Below are 24,458 nucleotides of genomic sequence, written 5' to 3'. Positions count from 1 at the left end.
CCGCACAGGTGTCCCACACACAGGTTTCTCCCTGGCTTCTGCAGACACCCCTCGGCCATCCCTGTGGCTGGGACGAATTGGCCTGCAGGTGACTCCTCATGGGAAGGGGAAATGCAAAATTACAGCCCTCTCCTAAATGCGATTTTTTCTCAGCATTCTCAGAGATGTGGGGAAGATCAGGTAACAGACAGAACGAGAGGTAGCCAAGATCTACTGTGGGTTGGAGCTGCAGATTCCAAATCAGTGAGGTCTATCACCGCATTGCAGCTGGACTTTCCTGCCCTCTGTTATGGACTGGATGTCTTTGGCTGCAGGAATATGAAACTTGACTCACAATAATGGGGCTTTACTAGAATGTCGGTGGGCTTCAGAAGTGGTGTGACTCGGTGACGTTATCCAGAACCCTCTTTCCATATTTCTCCCCACTCTGCCCACCGTGAGTCAGGCTCTCCCTTCGTGGTTGCACGATTGTTGCCGGCAATTTCTAGGTTACAGGCTTCCTCAGCCAGCTCTCCAGCAGGGATGCTTCTATTGAAAGAACTTCTGTTCCCAGAACCCCCATTGGTCTCGGTTGCGTCTGTAACTGGGGTTGGGGTGGTATTGACCCAAGAGCCCTGCCTCAGAAATGCGTGGCACACTCAGGTTTTCCCAGACCCAGAGCTAGGAAGGGAGATGCGGACCTCCCCCCACCCCCCAAAAAAAGATCAAGGAAGGGTAGATGTTGGGTAGGAAGCTGCAAGTCTCACTACTCTTCCTATAATCTGCCAACCCGCCATTACATACTCAGAAGTGCAGTTTTTTTGCCAGAAAGTAGGAAATCGTCATTTTTGAAATAACATTACTTTCTACGCTTTGTGACTCTTATGTCTCCTTTGCTCCCTACTCCTCCCTCTGTTCCTTTTCCCTCCTTCCCCTTCCCACCTCTTCTTCCTTTTTTCTACTGTTTCTGCCTTTCTCTCTAACTCCTACTTCCCATTCCTTCTTCTTTTCCTCCCCTTCCTCCTAGTTGCTTCTTCCCCCCCTTAATTGTCAACGCATCTATATAACTGAACTAAATTGGTTCGATACAATGTAGTATCTCACTAAATAGAATGCTTTCACATTTGCCCCCCAGGAAGAAGAAATGCCAGAAGTGGAAATTGACATTGACGATCTTCTTGATGCAGACAGTGAAGAAGAGAGAGCTTTAAAATTACGGGTAAGCAGCATTCAAAATCTAGAACCTTTGATGGATGCTTGAATCCACTTGGGTCTCCTGAGCGTGGCTTGCACTGATTCTGCCCTGGGGTGGCACTCGGGCAATGGCCATTTGCAGAGAGAAAGCAATGGGATGCTGAGTATTCACCCTCACAAACTGCATCTCTGGTGATAAGGCAGGTCTTGACTATAGTCAGTTCTTAAAGCACCTTACAGATATGAGTTTCTCCAGCCTTAACTTCTTGGGAGAAAGATGGTTCTTTCTTTCCAAGAAAGATGGTTCTTTCTTTCCAAGAAAGATGGTTCTTTCTTTCTTCTCTCCAAAGATCCATTTGCCAGAGAAGGAAGTGATGTCCCATAGTTATATGAGAAGGAGAGAGGCTGAGCTAGAACTGGAGTATCTAAGCTCAGGCTTCTGGTCTTGCAGTTGTGGATTATATCATTCATGAAATTAATTTCTAGATAAGATTGTCTACAGTATAATTCTATTTAATAAAATATCCTTTACTGGAGTATGCTCACCTGATACAATGGATGTTGAGATGCCCCACGTCTGCTTTGTCCAGAGCAATAAAATATTTATTTCCCTTCCCGCAGGAAGTCAAATCTATCATTTTTAAATCTGCATTTGGGAGTTTCTAAAACCAATTAACCTTTGACCTGCCATTGTTCTTAATGTTTACTGAGAATTACTGTTAATGGCTGTTAGTTATCACTGATGGCAAATGATCACTAAAGGCAAGTAAAGGGCACATTTGAATGTGTTGAATGTGTTAATAATTGCTAGTGTCCCTTGAGTGGCGAACAGTCTCAGTTTAATGTTTATCTCTTGTTGGTAAATTTAGCTGGGAGAAGATAGCATCCTAGTTATGAAAGTTGCAGTACAAAAAACACAAAAACAAAACACCAGGCGCCAGTTCTATAAAAAATGTAATGACATAAAATTTTCTTCTTAAAAGTAAGAACTTGAAAGGGGCTTTGGCTGCCAACAGGTCAGCCCCTTTGGTTCCCAGGGGAGGACAACCAAAGCCTGCTGAGGTGTGACAGCCCACTCTGGGGTTAAGTCACAGCCAGACCCTCACTCTCCAAGTCCAGTGTGATTGTCACCATCTCTTACAGGCTGTCTCAACTTACGTGTATCCAGTTCATTATTAACCACACTGGCAGCCAGAAGGACGGGTATGTGTGTGTGCTTCTGTGTGTGTGTGTGTGTGTGTGTATTCTGAAGAGTGCAAGGCATTCCTGCAAAGGAAGGGTACAACTTTTTGTATCTTCAGAGGACCAACAAATGCTGAAATAAAGTGTGGTTCTAGGTAGTCAATATGAAAAATTGATTTACCATGTTAAGAATAATACTATAAAGATGAAATGATTTTTGACTTCACTTTTAAAATGATACTGAATTTTAAAATAAAACTTCTGTGTATTTCATTCTAGGAAGCTCTCGTAGACTGCTACAAACCAACAGAGGTAAACAAATTACTTTTCCTAAATGCCAAGTTTGAATTGGTTTTTATTAAATCAATTTGTCTATTTTTAAATCTAAGCCATAATAAGCGGGGTGATTATGTGTATACTAAGTAGCCATTATTATCCATAAGTGAAGGGCATGTGTTTGTTTGTTTGTTTTTAATTTATTTATTTATTTATTTATTTTTGGCTGCGTTGGGTCTTTGTTGCTGCGCGCGGGTTTTCTCTAGTTGCAGTGAGCGGGAGCTACTCTTGGTTGCGGTGTGTGGGCTTCTCATTGTCGTGGCTTCTCTTGTTGCGGAACACGGGCTCTAGGCGCGCGGGCTTCAGTAGTTGTGGCTCGTGGGCTCTAGAGTGCAGGCTCAGTAGTTGTGGTGCACAGGCTCCGGGGCATGTGGGATCTTCCCAGAGCGGGGATCAAACCCGTGTCCCCTGCATTGGCAGGCAGATTCTTAACCACTGTGCCACCAGGGAAGCCCTCACGTGTTTGAATAGTACTAACTTGCTTATTTGTAAATCTCAGCACGCCTGGTTCTGGAAGACTTAAAACTAATGGAATTGGGTGTGTTGCCTGCTTTTATATAAAAGCCAAACTTCAAAGGAAATTGTGAGAGGGTTTGGAATCATTTTAGTAAAAGTTTTAGATTTACAACTGGAGAATACATTCTATTAGGGTATAGGTATGTATTTTTTAAAAGCTTAAAGCTGATTCTGTCATTCATAATTGAGCAATTGCCTTTATTGGAAGGATAAATTGTATGCTTTGTTTGGATATTTGTCAAGTGTATAAGTATTAATGTAAAAAACAGTAGATGTTAGTTTGATTAGACCCAAGTATTTAATGTATACTCTAATGACCAAAATCATGAACAGTGTACAAATTAAGAATTTGATCAGTTATGAATATATTGGTAAAAGAGGTACTTTCAGTTTGTTCCTGTGATAAATCAGAGAAATTAGAAGATCCAGCAGATGTTTTGTAGTCTATTTGCAATATCAAAGCAATGATGGTAGGACTTCTGCTTTTTGAAGTGGTATAATTACAAAGTGAGAGGAAAGCATGCTTTTAAGAGTGTGTAAAATTTAAATGAGTGTGGGGTTTTAGGGTAATTTGGTTTGAGGTCAGTTACTTATTTGAGTTTTATTCTTACAATCTCCAGTTTTCCTTTATATTTATTACTTTCTGTATTCATGGAGATTTTTAAATTTTAATTTTAGTTATTAAAATATATATTTTTAAATCAATGTAATACATATTCATAATTTTGAAAGTCTAAAATACTATTAGGCTTATGAAGAAAAAGTAGGAGTGTCTTTCCCACTCCTTAGTCCCCTTCCCTAGAGGTGTATATTTTATATTTACATACTATATTTATATATTTTTATACAACAACAATCCTGGCTGTTTCTCTGCTATTTACTCTTTTATTCCTAAATATACGTTTACTACTTTTTTTTTCACTTCTTGACTTAAGAGGAAATATGATAGATCCCTCACTCTCCACACAATTCATTTCCCTCCATCCCCTCAATAAAGTTATATAACAGTATTAGTTTAAATCAGTAGTCAAGGTTCATAATATTATGACTTAAACAAATTTTTTCACTGCTAAGTCAAACAGTGAAATATGACCACTGCTCCTTTCTTGTATAGTCATTTGTTTTTCCTGGAGTTGATAACTACCTTGTCATTTATTTTTGTCTAGTGCCTATTGATATTTTTTGTTAAACTCTCCAGAATCTTTGTCAAACTTGTAATATATTTTTTTGTATGCTCCAACATATAATTACTATTCCTCCATGCCAGGCTTTCTTCCTGGAGCCCCTATGCAACAATCTGGAGAAGTTATTCTCTGGGTTTACTGAGTAGCTACTGTCCTGAAAGTTCTGTTCAGATGCTTTGTTTCTTAAATCCCAGTCTTCCTCATTTTAGTTGGAGTACATCATCCAGTAGCTTTCTGAGAAAGGATGCATAAAAGGTAAATTTTTCCATCCTTGCATATATGAAAATGTATCTTGATCAATAGTTTGGATGGTGTAGAATTCTAGAATAAAATTCATTTTTAAAACTCAGTTTTAAAGGCATTATTCTATTGTTGTATTACTTCTGTTGTTAAGAAGTCTGATGCCTTTTCCATTCTCAGACCTTTGTAGGTGACCTATTCTTTTCCCTTCAGTTAACTTTTAGGATTATCTCCATATTTTGAAATTTTACAGTGATATGCTCTAGTGTGGGTCCTTTTCTATTCATATGCTGGGTACTTTGTAAGCTCTTTTATTTTTTAAATTAAATTTTATTGGAATATAGTTGCTTTACAATGTTGTGTTAATTTCTACTGTACAGCAAAATGAATCAGCTATACATATACATATATCCCCTCTATTTTGTATTTCCTTCCTATTTAGGTCACCACAGTGCATTAAATAGAGTTCCCTGTGCAATACAGTATGTTCTCATTAGTTACCTATTTTATAGATAGTATCGATTGTGTATATGTGTCAATCCCAATTTCCCAATTCCTCCCACCCTTGTAAACTCTTTCAGTCTGAAGATTTATGCCTTTCAGTTCTTCAAAACTTGCCTTTTATTATTTATTACTTTTTCCCTCAGTGTTCTATATTTTGGCTCTCCTGTTATTTAGATGTTTTACCTTCTGGATGGGACCTCTAATTTCTTATCTTTTCCCTTCTGTTTTTCATCTCTTTGATCTTTTGTTCTACTTTCTGAAAGATTTCCCTGACTTTATCTTCTAGCCTTTTTACTGATATTTAAAAATTTCAGCTATCTTATTTTTAATATCTAAGAACGCTTTTTTTTAATCACTGTCTACTATTTCATTTCAGTATTTCTTCTTATATTATGGATGCACTCATTTCTTTTTTTTTCCTTTGAGAATATCAATCAAATGTTTTATTTTCTTTGTTTTTGTTTTCAAGATTATTCTGCCCTCTGCATTTTCTCAGAATCACCTTTTTTTCTGTCTGTTTTTGTCTGTCTTTAGTGATTCTGGGGTGTGTACCAGTGTTTGAATGTTAGGACCCAGTACACTGATTGGAATCTGTGTGAGCACAGCTTGTCCGTTGGTGGGTCTCACCATGGAGTGACCAGGTTGCAAATCAGATTTTTTTCAGCCTGTGTGTGTCTGGAGCAGGGGGATTCCTCATACTGTCACTATTTGAACATCTTTTTTTCTGGAGCTTTTTTTGTTTTTTTTTTAAGTTTGATCCTGTTAACTCCTATCTGAGGGTTGATCATCCGATTTCAGCCTTTTTGGAAGTAAAGATGGGAAGGTGGCAGAAGACCTCACCATTTAATTCTTTGGGGACTAGAACTCCTTTATTTATAGTTAGTTGGGAAATTAATGTAAGAGTTAAAACAATTTAGGTATTTGGAGAGCAGTAGCAAATTGTTGTGAAGGGTTAGACAAGCTTAGTGGGATTGTAGTCAGGAAAAGTGATGGATTATGCTGATGAATTAACACGTGATGAGGGGGTGAGGGATTGCTGCTGAGAGTAGATCCGGACTGGTGGGTATAGACGTGCCATTTACTCACTTTATCATTCTCTTTTTCTTCAGTTCTTCTGGGTGGAGAAGTTCATGTTTTGGTGTTTAGGTGAGAAAGGCTGGATATGCATGAGTCCCCCTCTCCCTCGAGGTTTTGCAGTGTCTAGGGAGAAAAATATTTACACTCATTCACAACAGTTAGATGAAATGCAAGGTCTGTGTCCTCCTAGAACAAAAGCGTTCCTCATCCGGTCTCTGTAAGGAGGCTTATGAGATGAAAGGATATGGTATTTGAATGCTCTCAGAGTTCCAAAGGAAGAAAGAAGAAAAAAGTGCTGGAATTTACGAGCGAGCCTCTCGTGTTCCTTGTTTAGCTCATGGTTTCTAGGAATGGAAATGGTGTCAAATGCTGGGGAATTTCAGTCAAGCTCATTGATCTATTAAAGGATCATTTCAGAAAAGTTTGGGTAGTTTTGCCCTTGAGCTTACGTGCATAAGAAACAGATTTTACTGGCCCCTGGATTGTGATGATAAACGTAATAGCTTGTGTTTCCCCAGAGCTCTAGAGTTCAGATTGCGGGAACAAGCATTATCTTATTTAATCCTCACAACCATCACTTGAAGTAGAGAACTTGTGTACCTTGTCTAAGACCTCATAGCAGTGAGCAGAGAGGCCAGGGCTCATCCCCGAGTTTCTGACACCTGATCTTGTGCTCTTTCTTTCCATCCTGCCCGTCTTCCTAAGCTGCTTGACTCGGCAAGACCTGTAGGACATTAAAGGACTTTGTCTTATCTCAGCTAAATGCCTAACAAATTAATGATGTTCTTTTTCAAGTCGTCTTCTCTGGAGGTGCTATTTTTTTGATCAAAAGAATTTTACATACAATTATTATGCCACTTTGAAGTTAGGAACGTAAGGAAGCCATCTTTGCTGACTCAGACACGTCTATTTATAGTCTCATTGCAGAGGCTGGGGTGGGGAGTGAGGGGTGAAAAGAAGGCTGGGCTTTGAATCGAGAGTCTTACACCAGCACCAGCACCAAACGTGTGTGGCTTTAAGCAATTTTCTCAACCTCTCCGAGCCTCCATTTCCTCCTTTATAAAAATGGAGGTAATCATAACCACCTCCCTGGGTTTTAGTAAGGGCTGTTTGCAATGATAATTCTCTTAGTGATAAGAACAACAACAATGATAATAACAGCTCAGTCATTACTGAGCACATGCCAGGCACTGATCTAATCACATGTATTAACTCATTTCACCTTCGGAACAGAGCTGTGAGGTTGCCGCTATGATCATCAGCTAGAGAATGCGAGACACAGAAGGCTGCATAATTTGCATCAGGTGACATAGTAAATAAGTGGAGAAGTCAGGGTACATAGGAAAGCAAATAACATGGAGCTTGACACTTGCTAGTTGAATCTGGTTCCATATGAGGCAGTGCTACTCCATTACATATTAAAGACACAAAATGCCCAAATTCACGGGTAATGATACTCAATTCGACGAGCAGACTTTAAAGAAGCTGCTGATTTCACAGAAGTGATATTGTTTTGGCATGTCACTCTCTGTCACAGACTTTGGGTCCATGGTTTCATCCTGTGTGGGTCCCTGGCTAATAAGAAAGGGACTCATGTGTCCCCATTTTGATTCATATTCCAAACTGTGGACCCGTGACATTTAAATCTTTCCTGACTTAGACCCTTTAGAAAACACAGCAGTATAATTGTGGCCACCACACTAACAGATTAGTGATTAACTAGTGAGAATGGTGTTTTGATTTTTTCCCCTTGAGCAAATGCCATTTCTGATGTAGCTGATATTAAAATAGAGCTGATCTAACGGTAGAAGAAGGATGTTTCTAGATAAAGCATGAAGAAAAGGAGTAATTTTGTTTTGGCTATTACTTGGATTTGAAGGATCCTAGTGGACATTGTAGAAATCAGGGAGAAGGATGTCGAGGCCAGCTAGCCAGGCTAGAGAGGAGCTTCTTTTCTTATTTCTCACTCTTACTTTGCATGGTTTTCAAATCTCAGGATCACAGAGGAGCGCTTCCATTGTGCTGGGATGGTGGACAGAAAAATGCATTTAATATGGGCTTGAGGGCATCTCTCTTACCATCTGTTAAGGGAATTGCCAGTCTTATCTGTGGACTTCTAGAAACCTCTTTTTATAGTTAAAGGTGGCTGTGCCATTGCTCTCTGATAAACATCAGATTTTTCTTTCTGATTTATTTCCTTTCTGTTATATGGAGGTCAAGGTACTACCTATCATCTTAGCAATCAAAGCCTGTAAATTGATATGCATCAGAGGTTCACTCAGGATGACTCAGTCTGTGAGTAGGTGGTGAAAGGCATCTTTGAATCCCAGTAGTCAGCTGGGTCATGGAAATGTCATGCCATGGGACGGTACAGAAGAAGGACATCTAATTATTGTTTGCACATAGGAATTGACCAGAGTTTTCAAAAAGGCTGACCTGCTCTGTTGTTCGTCCTGTGTTGGTGGTAGGAAGGCAGATTCTCCTTCTTTGCTTTGGTGTCCCAGTGACTGCATCTTACTTTTCTGACAGGCTTTGGTGATGGCCATTGTCACCTCATCCTACTCACATCAGTCCTCTATCCATTTAACGTCTTAACCTGTCTTTTAAAATATTGTTCCGTTTATGTGTACATGGAAGTACTCCCAGCCCCTGATCACTGAGCTGACTGCAGCAGAGAGAAAATATAAACTGGGAGAGGCTGGGTGAGTGACTGGAGGAGGCATGGCTTGGCATTTTATTATGTTCTCTTTATTCATTTGCTCAACAAATGTTTATTGAAATCTGTGTGCCCGTAACTAATCTAGGGACTTAGGGTAGTGAATATGTGATTGTTAAAAACAGTCTCTTAGAAGGACACAGCCAATTGTGGTGAGAATTTCAATGCTCAAAGAATATTAAAACAGGAATAAAAGGACAGAAATGCCAGGGTGTCAGCTTATCCCATGGTTCTCTAAGTTAGGAACCGGTTGCTTAATGGAGAGTGATTTTAGGGGATCCGTACTTTGCTAGAAAAAGCAGAAGAGGCAGGCTACGTGCAGGGAAATCTTTTCATCTGGCTTCTCATGGGGTTTCCTCAAAAACAACTGCAGTTTTGGGCTGGGATGAGGAGCAGAACTTGAATGTGAGATTAATGAGTTGAAATCTACCCTTTGAAAGCTGTCACCTTCAGAACGATGTTTCTGAAAAGTGAGAATCGGGAAATTACAAAGAAAGACCCAAATCAATGAGAATGATATTCTAGTGGTTGGAGCCATTGGTGATGAGAGCCTAATTATGTCTTAGTGTAATTAGACAGGTAAATGATAAAGAGTTGGGATTCATTAGCCAGAAACATGGGAAGCTTTACCTATGGCCCAAAGGATTTTAGTCCCAGTATGTCAGTTGCTCACACACGTTCATTAGGCCTCCTCTGACCAGGGAAAAAGAGCCAGGATGTGCTGGAGCTGGCATTTGGACACATTTTGAGTCGACATCCTGTGCTCTGTCTACTTCTCACTGCCTTTCTCTTAATTCTTACTAGGTGAGCACAAGCTCTACTTTGGAGTATTTATAAATCTGATTATGATTGTCTTTATTGAGGAAAATCAACCCTGAAATATTAGGAAAGCTTGCCAAAGACATGTAGTCACGGAGCAAAACTCGGCATTTATTTCCTGGTCTTATTCAGCACTCTGCAGTGTTAGGGGATGGGCCACAAGACCATCCTCACTTCTTTTTTTAAAATTTATTTATTTATTTATTTTTGGCTGTGTTGGGTCTTCGTCTCTGTGCGAGGGCTTTCTCCAATTGCAGCGAGCGGGGGCCACTCCTCATCACGGTGCGCGGGCCTCTCACTGTCGCGGCCCCTCCCGTTGCGGAGCACAGGCTCCAGATGCGCAGGCTCAGCAGTTGTGTGTGGCTCACGGGCCTAGCTGCTCGGCGGCATGTGGGATCTTCCCAGACCAGGGCCTGAACCCGTGTCCCCTGCACTGGCAGGCAGACTCTCAACCACTGCACCACCAGGGAAGCCCCCATCCTCACTTCTGACACCAGTTGCAAGTTCCAAGGTCCCCAAGACCATACTCATGTTTGACAATTTGCTAGAAGGACCCACAGAACTCACTGAAAGTTGTCATACTCACAGTTAAGTTTTATTACAGTGAAAGGCTACAGATTAAAATCAGCCAAGGGGAGAGATACTTGGGACAGAATCCAGGAAATTCAAATGCAGAGCCTCAGGCTGTTCTCTCCCAGTGGTGTCATGGACGGTGTTGATTCCCTCAGCCGTGATGTGTGTGTTATGTACACAGTAGCCAATGAGGGAAGCTCACCTGAGCCTGGGGCTCCAGTGTTTTTACTGGGACCTGGTCACATAGGCATGGTTGACTGTGCATGTAGCTAAGCTCAGTCTCCAGACCCTGGGGATATAGAGCTGATACCACATGACCTGAAGTCCCCCCACCCCCACCCCCCCCACTCCCGAAATCACACTGTTAGACTCTCTTGCATGGCCCAAGGTCCCTGGGTAAACAAAGGCACTTTTATAAGGGAGGCATTCCAAGGATTTAGAGCTTGCCACTGGGATTCTAGGGCAAAGACCAGACCTCCTTTAGGGCAAGGTTAAATTCTTTACTACACTCTTAGAAGCAGGATGACCATGAGAATAATGATAATGATGATGACAACAGTAATTGCAATAAAACATGAGGAAAGAAGAAAGAGATGCCATTATAGGAAGAACCACATGCATCTTGCCTTTTTGGATGCTTCCAACCTCCCCCCCCCCAAGAAATTAATGATTGTTATTTTATACAAGACTTGGTGGAGGAGGTACAGGCTTTAAAGGGCAGTGGACCTTTAAATGGTTGGCATTTTCCAGTGATTGATTGTGATTTTATGGCCTTTTCTTTTTCCATTAAATTCAGAATGAATGATCATGTTTTAAAAGCTCATCAACCCTATATTAAAAAGAGCTTTACATTCTTTCGTGTTTAGACTTAAATGGACAGAAGAAAAAATATGAGTTAAAGACAATTTGACACATGACTTTTGGATTTCTATATCTTTAGCAAAGGGAGTCACAATCAAAGAAGCAGGTCTCAAACAGTTTAGAAATGGGTTTCTTTCATTTAGACAAGATTCATGTATTTGTAGTAAATAATATTGTTCTTCATTGATAATGGGACCCATGATGCAAGTAGTTTCCTTAGTGATTATAGAGTGGGAGATTATAATTTTGCTGAATTTACTCCTTTGATTATTTACTGTGGTTGGATTACTTATGTGGACCTTATGTTGAGTGAATTGCAAGTGTACAGATTGTGAGAAACCCATTAGTAAGTGAAGGAAGAATTAAATGCCAGTAAGGTTGAATCTGGTGAGGGCAGATGAACTGTTCTGCTGTATATAAACCAAGGTTAGAATTTGGGTACAAAATAAATTAATCTAAGAGCAGTGGTCTGAACCTCTAAAATAGATTAATGCGACTGCTCTCACCAGCAGAACAAATTAATCTTTAATAGTGGGTAGTCAAGGGGAGGGGGAGGGGTAAGATGTGACAGGGTGAGAGAGTGGCATGGACACATATACACTACCAAATGTAAAATAGATAGCTAGTGGGAAGCAGCCGCATAGCACAGGGAGATCAGCTCGGTGCTTTGTGACCACCTAGAGGGGTGGGATGGGGAGGGTGGGAGGGAGGGGGACGCAAGAGGGAAGAGATATGGGAACATATTGTATGTGTATAACTGATTCACTTTGTTATAAAGCAGAAACTAACACACCATTGTAAAGCAATTATACTCCAATAAAGATGTTAAAAAAATATGTAGATGGACTGACTTAAACAACAGAAATAAAAAAAAATGAATAGTGGATAGTCAAGAAAATAAATAGAATAGTGTCAGTGGTTTTAAGCTGAAGGCGGGGGAACCAGGATGCAGTTAAGACCTTCAGGAATTCATGTTGGCAGAAGTCATTATAAGCACAGCAGGCACAAACCCTCACCCAAAGCAGGTTCATAAACCTCTTTTCAGATAATGAAAAACAGGATCAGTTCTGGTGTGCCCTGTCAGCAAACGAACCCCTCTAAAGACAAACCCTCTCCCTTCCCCCGCAAAAAGCAGGGGAAATGAAGTATTTCAGTGATGAGTGGTGATGGCACTTGTGGTGCTGAATAAAGCCAGTGACTGCAGGTAGCAACTCCCAGTGTCACACAGGGATGGGGTCGCCCCCAAAGCTGTGTTCGTCAGGGCTGATTCACTGCGTGCCCCTTTGGCCTCCTGTGTGACCCCGATATTCAAGCCAATGAAAGTTTACAGTGTGATTTTTAAATGCTTAGCCAGTTCTTCGGGTGAGGACATTTTGCCATTTGGAACAGTTTTCAGGTGTTGCCATCACGTTTGAAAAGAGGTACGTACTACCTACCCTTCCATTGTTCTCATGTATCTAATCTTTGTTGGATCTAGAAATTCTTCTCATAGAGCCTGGTGACTCTAGTTCACAATACTGTATTGTATGTTTGAAAGTTGGTAAGAGGGTAGATCTTAAAAGTGTTCATCGTAAGAAAAAAATTGTAATTCTCTGTGGTGATGGGTGTTAACTAGACTTGCCGTCATGATTATTTCGCAGTATATACACATATTGAATAATTGCGTCGTACTCCTGAAACTAGTATAATGCTATATGTCAGTTACATCTTAATTTTAAAAAAAAGAAATTCTTCTTTCTCCACCCAATCACTACTTGCCTGATTCCCGTGTCATCTGTTGAATGTCAGGCTTTTTGGAAGAAGCGTCAGGTAGCTATGTAAAACATGTGCGAGGTGACTTAATTTGCCGTCGTTTGGCAGTGAGGCTCAGGACCAGGAGCAGATGGGCCCTGTGAATGTGCAGTTTTAGGAAATGACTAGTGCATTGATTGGGGTGACAAAGAGGAGTCGCTGACCCCCATGGATCCCAGCCTTCAGAACCCTCCCCTGCTGTTTCTCTTCACCCCAGTCGGTACTCCGTGTAAGGGGTGGGTGGTATTTTTCTGGCAAGTAGGTAGAGCTTCCAGCGTTCTGCTGGGTGCCCTTATTCGGAGCTTGCGTGATCTACACAATCACTGTGGTTGGTGGCACCATTCACTGAGCTGCGGTTTTAAGCATTTCTTTGGAAAGTCCTTTTGTCAGGAAATACTTCTAATCAAAGGGCTACCGCATAATATCCATTTATCTTGTTTATCTTTTCCAATGACTTGAAATGCTTGAAAGAACACGAGTGCAGTTTAATCATGCACAGAGCAGCGACTTGCAGTGATCCGCTGCTTTCTCCTTTTCCCCCTTTCCGTTGGACCCACCTTCCTTAAAGCAGAGTAGTGTCATGACTGAGTGTAACGGATGAACCACTTCACTTTGAGCGACCAGGGAAGGGTCCCAGACGCCTGCCTATGGAGTTAATTACAAAACGCGCGTCCATCTGCCGCCTCTGGCGCAGACCCCAGCAGGCAGGAGGGGGTGGCAGCTGAAAGCCACGGGGCCCAGGAGGGATCCGGGACAAGAGCTCGGAGAGAGTGTGGCCTCTGCGAGGCCATGCCCTGTGCCAGCGCCACACGGCCAAAACTCCAGAGCGAGGAGGGACCTTTGTGTTCTCATGATGCTGCCAGATCCCTTCAGAAGTGTACTTTGGCTTCTTTCTCTCTTAGGAGTCTCTCCGTAAATCAGGTGGCCGCATGTCATGTAAAGTCAGGTTTCCAGGGTCACTGGAAATGTTTCTTTTCTTTCTGTTGCTTCTTTGATCTCTTCTGTATGTGTGTGCGCGCGCGCATGCCTCCCTGACCCCTCCACCGCCAGCATCCTAGGCTCCGCTCTTCCCCAAGTGCTTCTCCTTTTCCCTACCTCCCCCAGGTGGCCTAATGTTCCAGTGCTGAAAGGAGAACCTCTAGAACCTTCCTCCGTGGTAGCTGGAGCCAGTTGATACTTTGTACAATTCCGCCCTCCCCCATTGATATACAAAGATTCTCCTGTTGCCTCTCTCTGCTACTTCACTTTAATGCCTCAGCTGTATGAATTAATTGCTTCATACACACATTTCTTTACTTTGCACACCTTTGCCGGGCACCTCCTGTGTATTAAGCACCATGCTAGGAAGACAAAGAGGAGTTGGATCCTTGCAACCAAGTAGGGGTGACAAGTGTGCACATGGATTATCTCGCATGCTTTTTATAACTATATAAATGATACTTTGCAAGTTTTCTTCTTCAGCCTGCTTATTGTGCCCAACATGAGATTTCTGAGATTTGTCCATGTTGATACAGGAGGCTCTAGTTTATTCATTTTTATTGCATTCCTGTTTAGTAACATTTTAAAAAATGTGTATAGTCATCCTTATTATAATTCATGAATACATTAGAAACCAACATGGATCTCTTTAGTAAGACATCTAGATTCCCATGGGCTTCTGCTTTCCACTCATTAGAAAATCCTCCGTTTATTTGAGAATGGTAAAAAAGGCCAATATCTTAGTGTCATTATGACAAGTCTTCACCTCATAGGAAACCTGAAAGGGTCGCTGGGCCTCCCAGGTCCTGAGACTATACTGTCTTAGCAGACCTGCCCACACTCAAGTGTCTTCTGGAATTCCTTATAAATTTCAGTGGGCACCTGGGCAACAGAACATTCTATTACTCTGCTGGCTTTTAAGGTGCAGTTCCAGGGTTAAATAATTGTGCCCAAACTTAACATTTGCAAACTGTCCAGGCTTATCTTCCAAAAATAGTGTATTACTCACTTTACCAACTCTCCTTGCCAAGTAAAGGACCCCAAAGCATTAAGTGTTAACTGCAAAGAAGTTAGGCGAGGCTGCTCTGCTCTCCCCAAATCAAGTTTTTTGGAATCCCAAGAGAATGCAAGTACTGCAAATGCAGGGCAATAGTCTTCCCCGAAAAAAAGCAATAACATTCTTATGTACTAATATACTATAATACACTTATCCTCTCTTCTGCTGATACTCACTTAGGCTGTCTTTATTCACAGACAACATGATTGTCTATGTAGAAAATCCAATAGAGTGTACAAAAAAGTTACTAGAACTAATAAGTGAGTTCAGCAAGCTTGCAGGATGCAAGATAAATATTTTAAAATCTATTGTATTTCTATATACTAGCAGCAAACAGTGAAAAATTGAAATAAATGCACACCAGTCACAATAACATAAATATTAAATATTGAATACTTAGGAATAAATCTGACAGGAGATGTGTAATATTTGTACACTGAAGACCACAAAATGTTGCTTAAACCAGACTTAGATGGGTGTAGAGATATACCGTTTTCATGGGTCAGAAGATTCATTATTGTTAAGACGTCAGTTCTCTCCAAATTGATCTATAGATTTAATGCAGTCTCAGTGAGAACCCAGCAGGTTTTCATTGGTAGGCATTTACAAGCTAAATAATTCTAAAATTATTAAGGAAATTTATAGGACCTAGAATAGTTTTGAAAAAGATGAATAAATTTGGCTGATTAACATTACCTGATTTTAGGACGTCTTATAAAAATCTATACTTATCAAAACTGTGGTATTGGTGTAAGGACAGACACATAAACAGATCAATGACCCAGCCATTCCACTCCTAGGTATTTACCCAAAATAAATGGAAGCATATTTCATACAAAGACTTGTATGTGATGTTTCAGCAACTTTATCTGTAATAGCCCCAAATTGGGAATAACTCAAATTTCCATCAACAGGTGGATGGGTAAACAAATTGTGATACTTCTCTAAAGTGGAATGCCACTTGGCAGTAAAAAAGAAATGAACTATTAATACATGCAACAGTATCACTGAACCTCAAAATAATTATGCTGAGCTAAAGAAGCCAGACTAAAAAGTATATGGTGTTACAATTCTGTTTATAGAAAACTCAAGAAAAATGCAAACTAATCTATAGTGACAGAAAACAGATCAGTGTTTTCCTGGGGTAGGAGGAATAGGGGGAGGAGGGAAGGATTGCCAAGGGAAATGAAGAAACTGCTGGAGGTATTGGATAGGTCCATTATGTTCACTGTACAGATGGTATGCTCATAGTAATTTTATACTTTAAATATGTCTAATTTATGGCATAACAATTATATTTTAATAAAGCTGTTTACAGAAAAGTCCCTGGAATCCTTTTAGTGTTGGGAGCTTTTATCTCAACCATTCTACTGAAACTTCTCTCCTCCAGGACACAGTGGCCCCTTTCTTGCCTAATCCAATAGCTTTGTCTTTGACTGACTCAACCTCTCATCAGCAATTCCTTCTGTTGGCTTTAACCGCACACTTTCTTCACAATACTGTAAATCAACTATACTTCAATTAAAAAAATTTTTAAAACATTTAAAAAATAAAGTAAAACAGCACACTTTCTTGAGTTCTCCCCTATCTCATTGGTTCTTCTTTTTAAGGTGTCCTTTGCTGGCTCCAACTCTTTTGCCAGATCTCACTTGTTAGAGGGCCTCTGGCCTTGGTTTTGGCCTTTTCTTCCTCTCTATCTACACTTTCCTCCAAAGTTTTCTCATCTGGTTTTGTGATGCCAAGTATTGTCATCTTGTGCTGTTCGACAGAATTTTCCGAGATGATGGAAAAATCCTGTATCTGCATTGTCCAATATGGTAGCCACTAGATGTATATGGTTATTGAGTATTTGAAATGTGGCTACTGTGACCAAGGAAGTGAATTTTAATTTTAATTTATTTTAATTAGTTTAAATTGAAATAGCCACATGTGGTTAGGGGCTGCTGTATTGAATAGCCTGGGTCTAGATCATTGTGTTTACAAACTATGGGTGGTAACCATTAAGTGGTCTTGACCTGTATTTTTTTCAAAATATGAAATAGAATAGAAAATATCTTACATGTAGTAAAAGTTATGTTTTTACATAAAACTTTTGTTTCCTTCTTGCATCTCTGTGTACTAGGTTGCTATAACCATGGATAGATCACATAGGGATTTTTAGGGTTTTTTGTTTGTTTTTGTTTTTAGGTGAAAGCCACTGATCTAGATGCTAGTGATGCCCATATTTATGTCTTCAGCCATGAGCTGAGACCTGAAGTTACATTTATCTGACTTCTTGACATTTACCCTCAGGTACCTACTAGGCAACTCAAGTCTGTAAACTTGTTGTTTTTTCCCTCCGGTTATCCCCCGTCTCAGTAATCATCACCGCCCTTCTGCCAGTGTTCTGCTGAGGATCAGCGACCTTAATTTCCCTTTTTCCTGTTCCTGCTCCCTGCACCTACTCCCACTTTCAGTCCAGCAGCAAGGTCTAGGCTCTGCCTCTGAAATGGATCTCAGATCTACCCATTTATTTCCATTTTGTCTTCCATGGACTTACTCTAAGCCACTGGCATCCCTTGCCTGGACCATTGCAACAGCTCCAAACTGATCTCTCTTTCACTCTTGTCTTCATAAAACTCATTCTCCACATAGCAGCCAAAGGGATCTTTTAAAACCCTAAACCAGACGATGTTGCTTCTCTACTTAAAGCCTCCAGTGGTCTCCCATTACACCGAGGATACTCCCTCGTGGCCTCCCTGTGGCCTACAAGGCCCTGGTGAGCTAGCCTTCGCACCTCCAGCGTGGCGCCCGTCGTGCTCACCTTGGCCTTTCTGCACCAGGAACACCCACTTCCTTGCTTGTTTCTCTGCAATGACTCTGCACACGTGCCATGACCCAGACCCCCAGATCTTCTTCAAGCTGGCTCTCTTTATTAATTCAAGTTTCAACTCAGAAGTCATTTCTTCAAAGGGGCAGTCCTTCTTTGGCTAAATTAGTGTCCCCAACCCAAGTCCGAGTGATCTGTTTTGGAAGTGAGTGAGATATGTTGTTACTTTTATAAACTATTTTTGAGTAATATAAGCCAAGACCCATCAGTCAGTATTTTTGATTAGAGATCCTTGAATCTTCTTTGAGAATCATCTGTGATCAACGGAATCTTTCTGTGCAAGTGGTGTTATCAAGTTTCTCTCTGAAGAATCAATATTGGTCTTGCTATTTTTTAACTTAGCTGAGCATCTCATTATGCAAATTTATTGAATGGTTTAAAATACGTACAATACAGTTATATTAAGTTATGGACATATAAATTGCATTAATATAAAACTTAAAATTAGAGTTTTTCATTAATGTCAATATATCATAAATATAAGATGCATTATTTAAACTTTTTAATCACTGAGATTTATGTACAGCATGACCAATTTTTGGAGAAAATTTGAATTTGATTTAAATTACCAAATCGCTTTTCTCTTGAAGAAGAAACGTCTGTAGCTTAGGGTACATTATTCCTTATGTGATTTTAGTCTTTATTTTTATAATGGTCTTTATGAAAAATGTTATTAAAATAGTGCAGAAATATGACCAGAGTTAAGATAAATGATAAGGTTTGTGATTTTGACCTTTGCTTCAAAAAAAAAAAAAAGAAAGGAAAGAAAAACTACACTCCAGTGCTGAAATTTTCACAGCAGTCATTTGAGTAAGAGATTGCAAAAACAATGAAATTAAAACTGTATGCTCAGTATCCTATGTATTGTTTAAACCACATGGTAAAGGGGGCAACAGGAAATGCATTTAACTTTACAAAATGAAAATTTAATATAAGTGGGGAAAATATAAGTGGGGAAATTTGACATTATTTCATCCTAGAAAGTTCTTAAATTAGATAAAAGTAGTGTTCAGAAAACTAAAATAGGGTGTCATTTTACCTCCCGTGTATTCCATTGTGTCCAAGTTCAGAAACAGTGGTGATTAAAATGTTTATGTCCTTTGACCGACTACTGGATAGCTCGCCAAAGGGAAATAATCCAAATTGCAGAGAGAGATTTATTCACAAAGATGTTAATTGTGGCATTATTTATAATTTTGAAAAGCCAGGAACCAACCGAATATCCAGTGATGGAGGAATTAAGCAGACTGTAGAACATCCATATAATAAAGGACCGTATAACCATTAAAATTAATTTTTAAAAAGACTAATGTTGTGGGAAAAAGCCTTGACATAATGCTAAGTGAAAAAAAGATATATTTTATACAGTATGATCTTAATTAGGTAAAAATAATTTCCGTAGAAGAAAATATGTTAATAGTGGTTCATTCTGAAGAATAATTGTTGCTGGTTTGTATTTTCCAGGTTTTCTAGAAAAAGCACATGTTACTTTTATAATAGCAAAAAGATTATTAAAAAAAGAAATCGTGGTGGCTAATAAAATACTAACTATTTAAGCATATTGTGTTTTAGAGCTGGAGAGAAGCACAGGGACCATTTAGTCTGGGTGCTATGACTAGGGGTTGTAATTGGTAGGCGAGATTGTCTGAGAGCTGTTTTTCAGAGGCCGTAACAGAGAAGAAGGCTCCTTAGTGTTTTCGCTCTGGGATGCCCCTACTGTGTGCAGTTCTGTCGTGCACTGGCTGTCCTTTGCTGATCAGAAAGTCTGACTTGCTGTCAGCTTTGCTTCAACAAATATAAAAAAGGAGGACAAAGTAATTGTTATCTAATAAATGTGACATTTGGTAGGCAAAAACTTTAATACATGAGGGAATAATGAAAGATTGCTGAGGGTTTAAAGTGGGAAGCATTCTAGGTTGTCCTTTAATCTTTGGGTTTTCATCCATGAATTGTCACGACATCATTTTAGTGGGTCTCCCCCAGCATTACCTTTTAAATGAAATTAGAACAGAATAGGAACGATAGGGTGCATGGCATATAGTAAGTATTCATTCTTTAAATTCTTACTTCAGGTATGTTTTTGTATGTACTGGGCTGTAAATGTAAATGTGTCTGTTTTTCTTTTCAAACTGTGATCTGTAGTCAAATAAAGTCAAGAGACTCTTACTGTGATCTAGACCAGTGGTTCTCAGTAATATTCTGAGACCAGAAGCATAGGTGTCACCTGGGAGCTAGTTAGAAATGCAAATTCTCAGGCCGCACCCCAGACCTACTGAGTCAGTAACTCTGGGAGTGGGCCCAGCACTCTTTGGTTTATATAATAAGGTCCCCCCCCCAACCGGTGATTCTGATGTGCACTCAAATTTGAAGACCACGGGTCTAGCCTTGCTATTTCAGGTGTGGTCCAGAGACTAACGCTGGCATCACTTGGCAGCCAGTTGGAAATGCAAAATCTTCAGCCCCAACCAGACCTACTCATTCAGAATCTACATGCTCCCCAGGTGATTTGTATGCACGGATTAAAGATTTAGTAAAGGTTGGGAGGAATTGATCTAAACCACATAGGCCTTCAGGGGCCAAGTGGTTAATGTCAGTGAGTAAAGGCAGCTTGGTTTTCTCTCTAAAGAGTACAACAGTGAGAAGGCAGGATGGTGTGAAGGTTAAGCATCTTCATTTGTTTAAAAATGTCCTATATTGTACCAGTTGAGTTAACACACCCAACTAAGCTCATCAACTAAGGTTAACTGCAGTTGACATCAATGACTTCAAGCAGATTTTAAACCCAAATTTTAATATCATGACCCCCTCATATAACTTCTTCTGATCTCTTAGGAATTTATCAAGGAGCTGCTCTCCCGGGTAAGAGGCATGAGGAAACTGAGCCCCCCGCAGAAGAAGACTGTATAATTCCGGACCAGGTGGAACTCTCCTGGAGACCCGTGAAGGGATTTCGACTTCACGAAGACTTTTATTAAAGAATAGTTGTCCTTATGAGCAACTTTTTTGGGGGTAGGGAGGGGTGGTATCTATTAGACATTTATTCAAGAACATTACTTTTTTTTGGTTGTTTTTAAAGGTTTTGTTGGTGTGATATTTTAATAGCAAAGACATCACCACTCTGGTTTCAGCCCAACCAGGGATTAACAAACCAGGCAGACACGCAGGGCCGGGCTGGGCCAGGCATCTTCTTGGAGAAACCAGATGCTTAGGGCCTAACTATACAGGGATGATGGTTTTCTTAGGCTTTTTTCTTAAGTTGTACATTTGACTCAGAGGTTGAATTTCTCGTGCTTGTATATATCTTCAGGCAACTAAGTTAACATGTTGATGTGAGTTTTATTTCACATTGATGGAATAAACTTGTGGTTGTCCTTTCATTGGAGGTCACGGCACGTATGTTTTCAAGAGGCCACTAGGTATTCTTCGTGTGAGTGCTGGAGACCTACAACATTCACTTTATGCACCAAAGTGAAAGAATTCAGTGTATCCGTTATTTTAATGAGCTACACTACAACAATGTGGAGTTGGTCAAGGGCTTAATTTATGGACTTTGTATTATTTTGTTAATCGGATGCTTTGCCAGGTTATGTACTTATTGCCTCATTTGTGGTATTATTCAAGTTTCCTGAACCCTTTCTTTGAATGTTTATTCAGATTTCTAGAGAAATGCCCATGCTACCTGAGTGGTGTTTTGCAGTGGAACAAGGAAGCGCCGTGGAGCAATTCATTCTCTGCTTTCAACCAAATACTGTGTATTATTCTCTCTCCATGAAAGCAGGTCATAAGGAAGTGAGCAGATTAAGTTTCTTCCTCCTTAGAAGTAGATCTGGTCACTTCGGTGCCCGGGCAGCATCAGACCAGGGTGTAAAAGGGAGAAAGCCTCACCTCCTCTCAAGAAAGTGGATACAGGAGCATTTGCTGGTTTGGAAGCGTGGTGGAGATTTCATTTCTGGCTTCTCTCAGTGGCATATGGTGAGGACTCTGGCCCTAACTGTGCACCCTGATCCCTTTGCTTGGAGCGGAGCCTGGGATGCCTGCCCTGCCCCTCTCAGTTCTATACCAGCTCCTTGGAGAAGGATCAAAATGCAGATGGATGTGGGCGGGCTCAAAGGTTAGAGGAGAAACTCTTGCTTTCCTCCAGGAGGTCCCCACTGCCTCCCCACAGAAACCACCCATACTGTAAGGTGTCTCTAGGTGGCCCTGTCAGAGGACAGGGGTCAGGCATTTTATATCAAGGGTGCTCAGAACATATTTTATTTTTTAAAAGAACTATGTTTGTGAATTTTACGTACACTGGCAAGCTTTTGAAAATGTATTTAATTTTGTAATGTTTACCAATGATTTATTTACAAGCTATTTACGCAAATAAATGAAGCTGCTTACAGTTCTGCTTACGTGTTTGCCTTGGAAAAAACAACATTGACGTGATGATTTCACTTTGTCAGATGCTCTGCAGACAAGGGTACCAAGCACCTCTATCTAGCTTTTCATTTTCAGGTCTTTGGTCATTTGATCCTAGACCTCACCTGAGGTGTCTCCAGATCAGGCAGTGAACGCAAAGGGGCCGGGATAGGGCTTCCCTGGTGGCGCAGTGGTTGAGAATCTGCCTTCCAATGCAGGGGACACCGGTTCGAGCCCTGGTCTGGGAAGATCCCACATGCCACGGAGCAACTGGGCCCGTGAGCCACAATTGCTGAGCCTGCGCGTCTGGAGCCTGTGCTCCGCAACAAGAGGGGCCGCGACAGTGAGAGGCCCGCGCACCGCGATGAAGAGTGGCCCCCCCCCGCCCCCCTCGCTTGCCACAACTAGAGAAAGCCCTCGCACAGAAACGAAGACCCAACACAGCCATAGACAAATAAATAAATAAATTAAAAAAAAAAAAAAAAAAAAAGGGGGCCGGGACACATTCCCGGCTTGAGAAGGAAACAGAAAGTGACTCTGTGCCCTTGGCCCTGCCTGCCTCTCTCAGGCCATGCCCCTTGCATTTCACTAAAACTCCCTTTTGCCCATCTGGTATAAATCCTCAAGATTTCAGATTAATCAGATATTCCAATTATTGTTAGAATCCCATGCACCCTGTGAGTACAGAAAAATCAGAATTTGCAGGACTTCTGTTAGGCTTGACCAGCCCAAGTTACGGTCTTCAGAGGAAATAAGTATGAACTTTTCCTCCAAAGGCCTCTGATGCTACCACGTCACACATTGCCTGCCTTTCCTCCCTGCCCTTGCTCAGGGACTGGCATCCCCTGACTCCCCTGAGTGCTCAAGCCACAAGCTTGGACCTCCTCCTCGACCCCCCATCCCGGTCCCAACACACCCTTAGTCTCTAAGCTCTTCCCCCACCAGTGCCACTCAGATCTGCCCCTGGTGGAATCTTGCCTTGATTCCTGCAACCACCTTGGAATTGGCTTCCCCCTCGCCGGTCTTACCTCCCTCTGAGCTGTTCTCCACCCAGTAGCCAGAGTAATCGTTCCCAAAGACAGCTCTGATCACTCCACCCGCCTACTTAAAACCCAAACCCTTCTGACTTCCCTACAAGGAATTGGTCCCTGCCTCTCCAGCCTTCTCTTTTGGCCTTAGACTAATGTCCAGTCATATTGAATTCCTTGGGGTGTCTGGAAGGTTCTCTGTATTTTTTTCTCCAAAGCTTTGCTAAAACTATTGCCTGGGTCTGGAACACCCTCTCCACCAACACTCTCTATGGAGAGCTGGATTGGACCCCTCCTAAGTGCGTGCACAGCTTCGTGGCATGTCTCCACGGTATTGCTACTGGCTAATCACCTGTTATCTCTTCTGTTCGTCTCTAGGATCCTTGAGGTTTGAACTGGGTCTTATAAATCAAGCCCCTGGTGTTTGCCAATTGAATAAATATGATAAAAGATTCTTCAAGAAAACTCAACTGTTTCCTTCCCAGCTAGGAGAGTGGTTCTTAGACCTGAGTGTACGTTTGAATCACCTGGAAAGCTTTAAAAACAGCTGATGCCTAGACCCCAGTCCTGACCAACTTAATCAGAATTTGTAGGAGCAGAGCTTAGGCATTTTTTAAGGTCCCCAGGCTGAGCGGCCCTGGGCCACTGGGTCATTCTTGTGTAGTCTGATGCACACATCTGATCACATAGCATCCTGCTTGTGCTGTCACGGCAGGTGGCAGCTGTGATGTGAGCACATTAACTATTTCTCCTTGTGTTTTCTACTGGAGGGGAATTAAAGCACAGCCCTAGGGAAATGACTGCAAAGTATCCAACTTCTGGCCCAGTGATCTCTCGAACACTGGGGAATCTAAGTTTAAACTTTACGGAGTGGTGTCCATTTACAACAATCATAATAATAGTTCCCATTTCTTGATCATCGTGCTAAGTGCTTACCTGCCTTATCTCATTAAATCTCGACATTAATCTCATGAGGTGGGTTGCATTAGCCTCACTTTACAGATAAGAAAATCAGCTCAGAAAGGTTAAGCAGCTTACCTGAGGTCACACAGTTACAGAGCTGAGATTCAAACCCTTTGACCATTAGGCTTATCTGCCTCTTACAGGGGCTACTGTCAGTCCCATGCGCAGGAGTGAAAGCTGGGAACTCCAT

At 41.1% G+C, this 24,458-nt stretch overlaps 1 protein-coding gene across 1 annotated transcript in view; it reads left to right on the top strand.

Moving 5' to 3' along the window:
* The window catches only part of PPP1R14C (protein phosphatase 1 regulatory inhibitor subunit 14C), an 87,351-nt gene extending 65,144 nt beyond the window's left edge, over positions 1–22,207 (top strand). Inside the window, exons 2-4 of the mRNA XM_068551084.1 lie at positions 1,115–1,198; positions 2,635–2,667; positions 20,709–22,207. Of these exons, the coding sequence (XP_068407185.1) occupies positions 1,115–1,198; positions 2,635–2,667; positions 20,709–20,783 (192 nt within the window). The 3' untranslated portion in view covers positions 20,784–22,207. The remainder of the gene's footprint in view (positions 1–1,114; positions 1,199–2,634; positions 2,668–20,708) is intronic.
* Positions 22,208–24,458: the final 2,251 nt, after the last annotated feature.

The sequence above is a fragment of the Eschrichtius robustus genome, chromosome 9 (genome assembly GCF_028021215.1).
Source record: "Eschrichtius robustus isolate mEscRob2 chromosome 9, mEscRob2.pri, whole genome shotgun sequence".
NCBI classification, from domain to species: domain Eukaryota; kingdom Metazoa; phylum Chordata; class Mammalia; order Artiodactyla; family Eschrichtiidae; genus Eschrichtius; species Eschrichtius robustus.
Note: the sequence above shows the minus strand (reverse complement) of the source record. Positions and strands in the feature narration are given on the sequence as shown.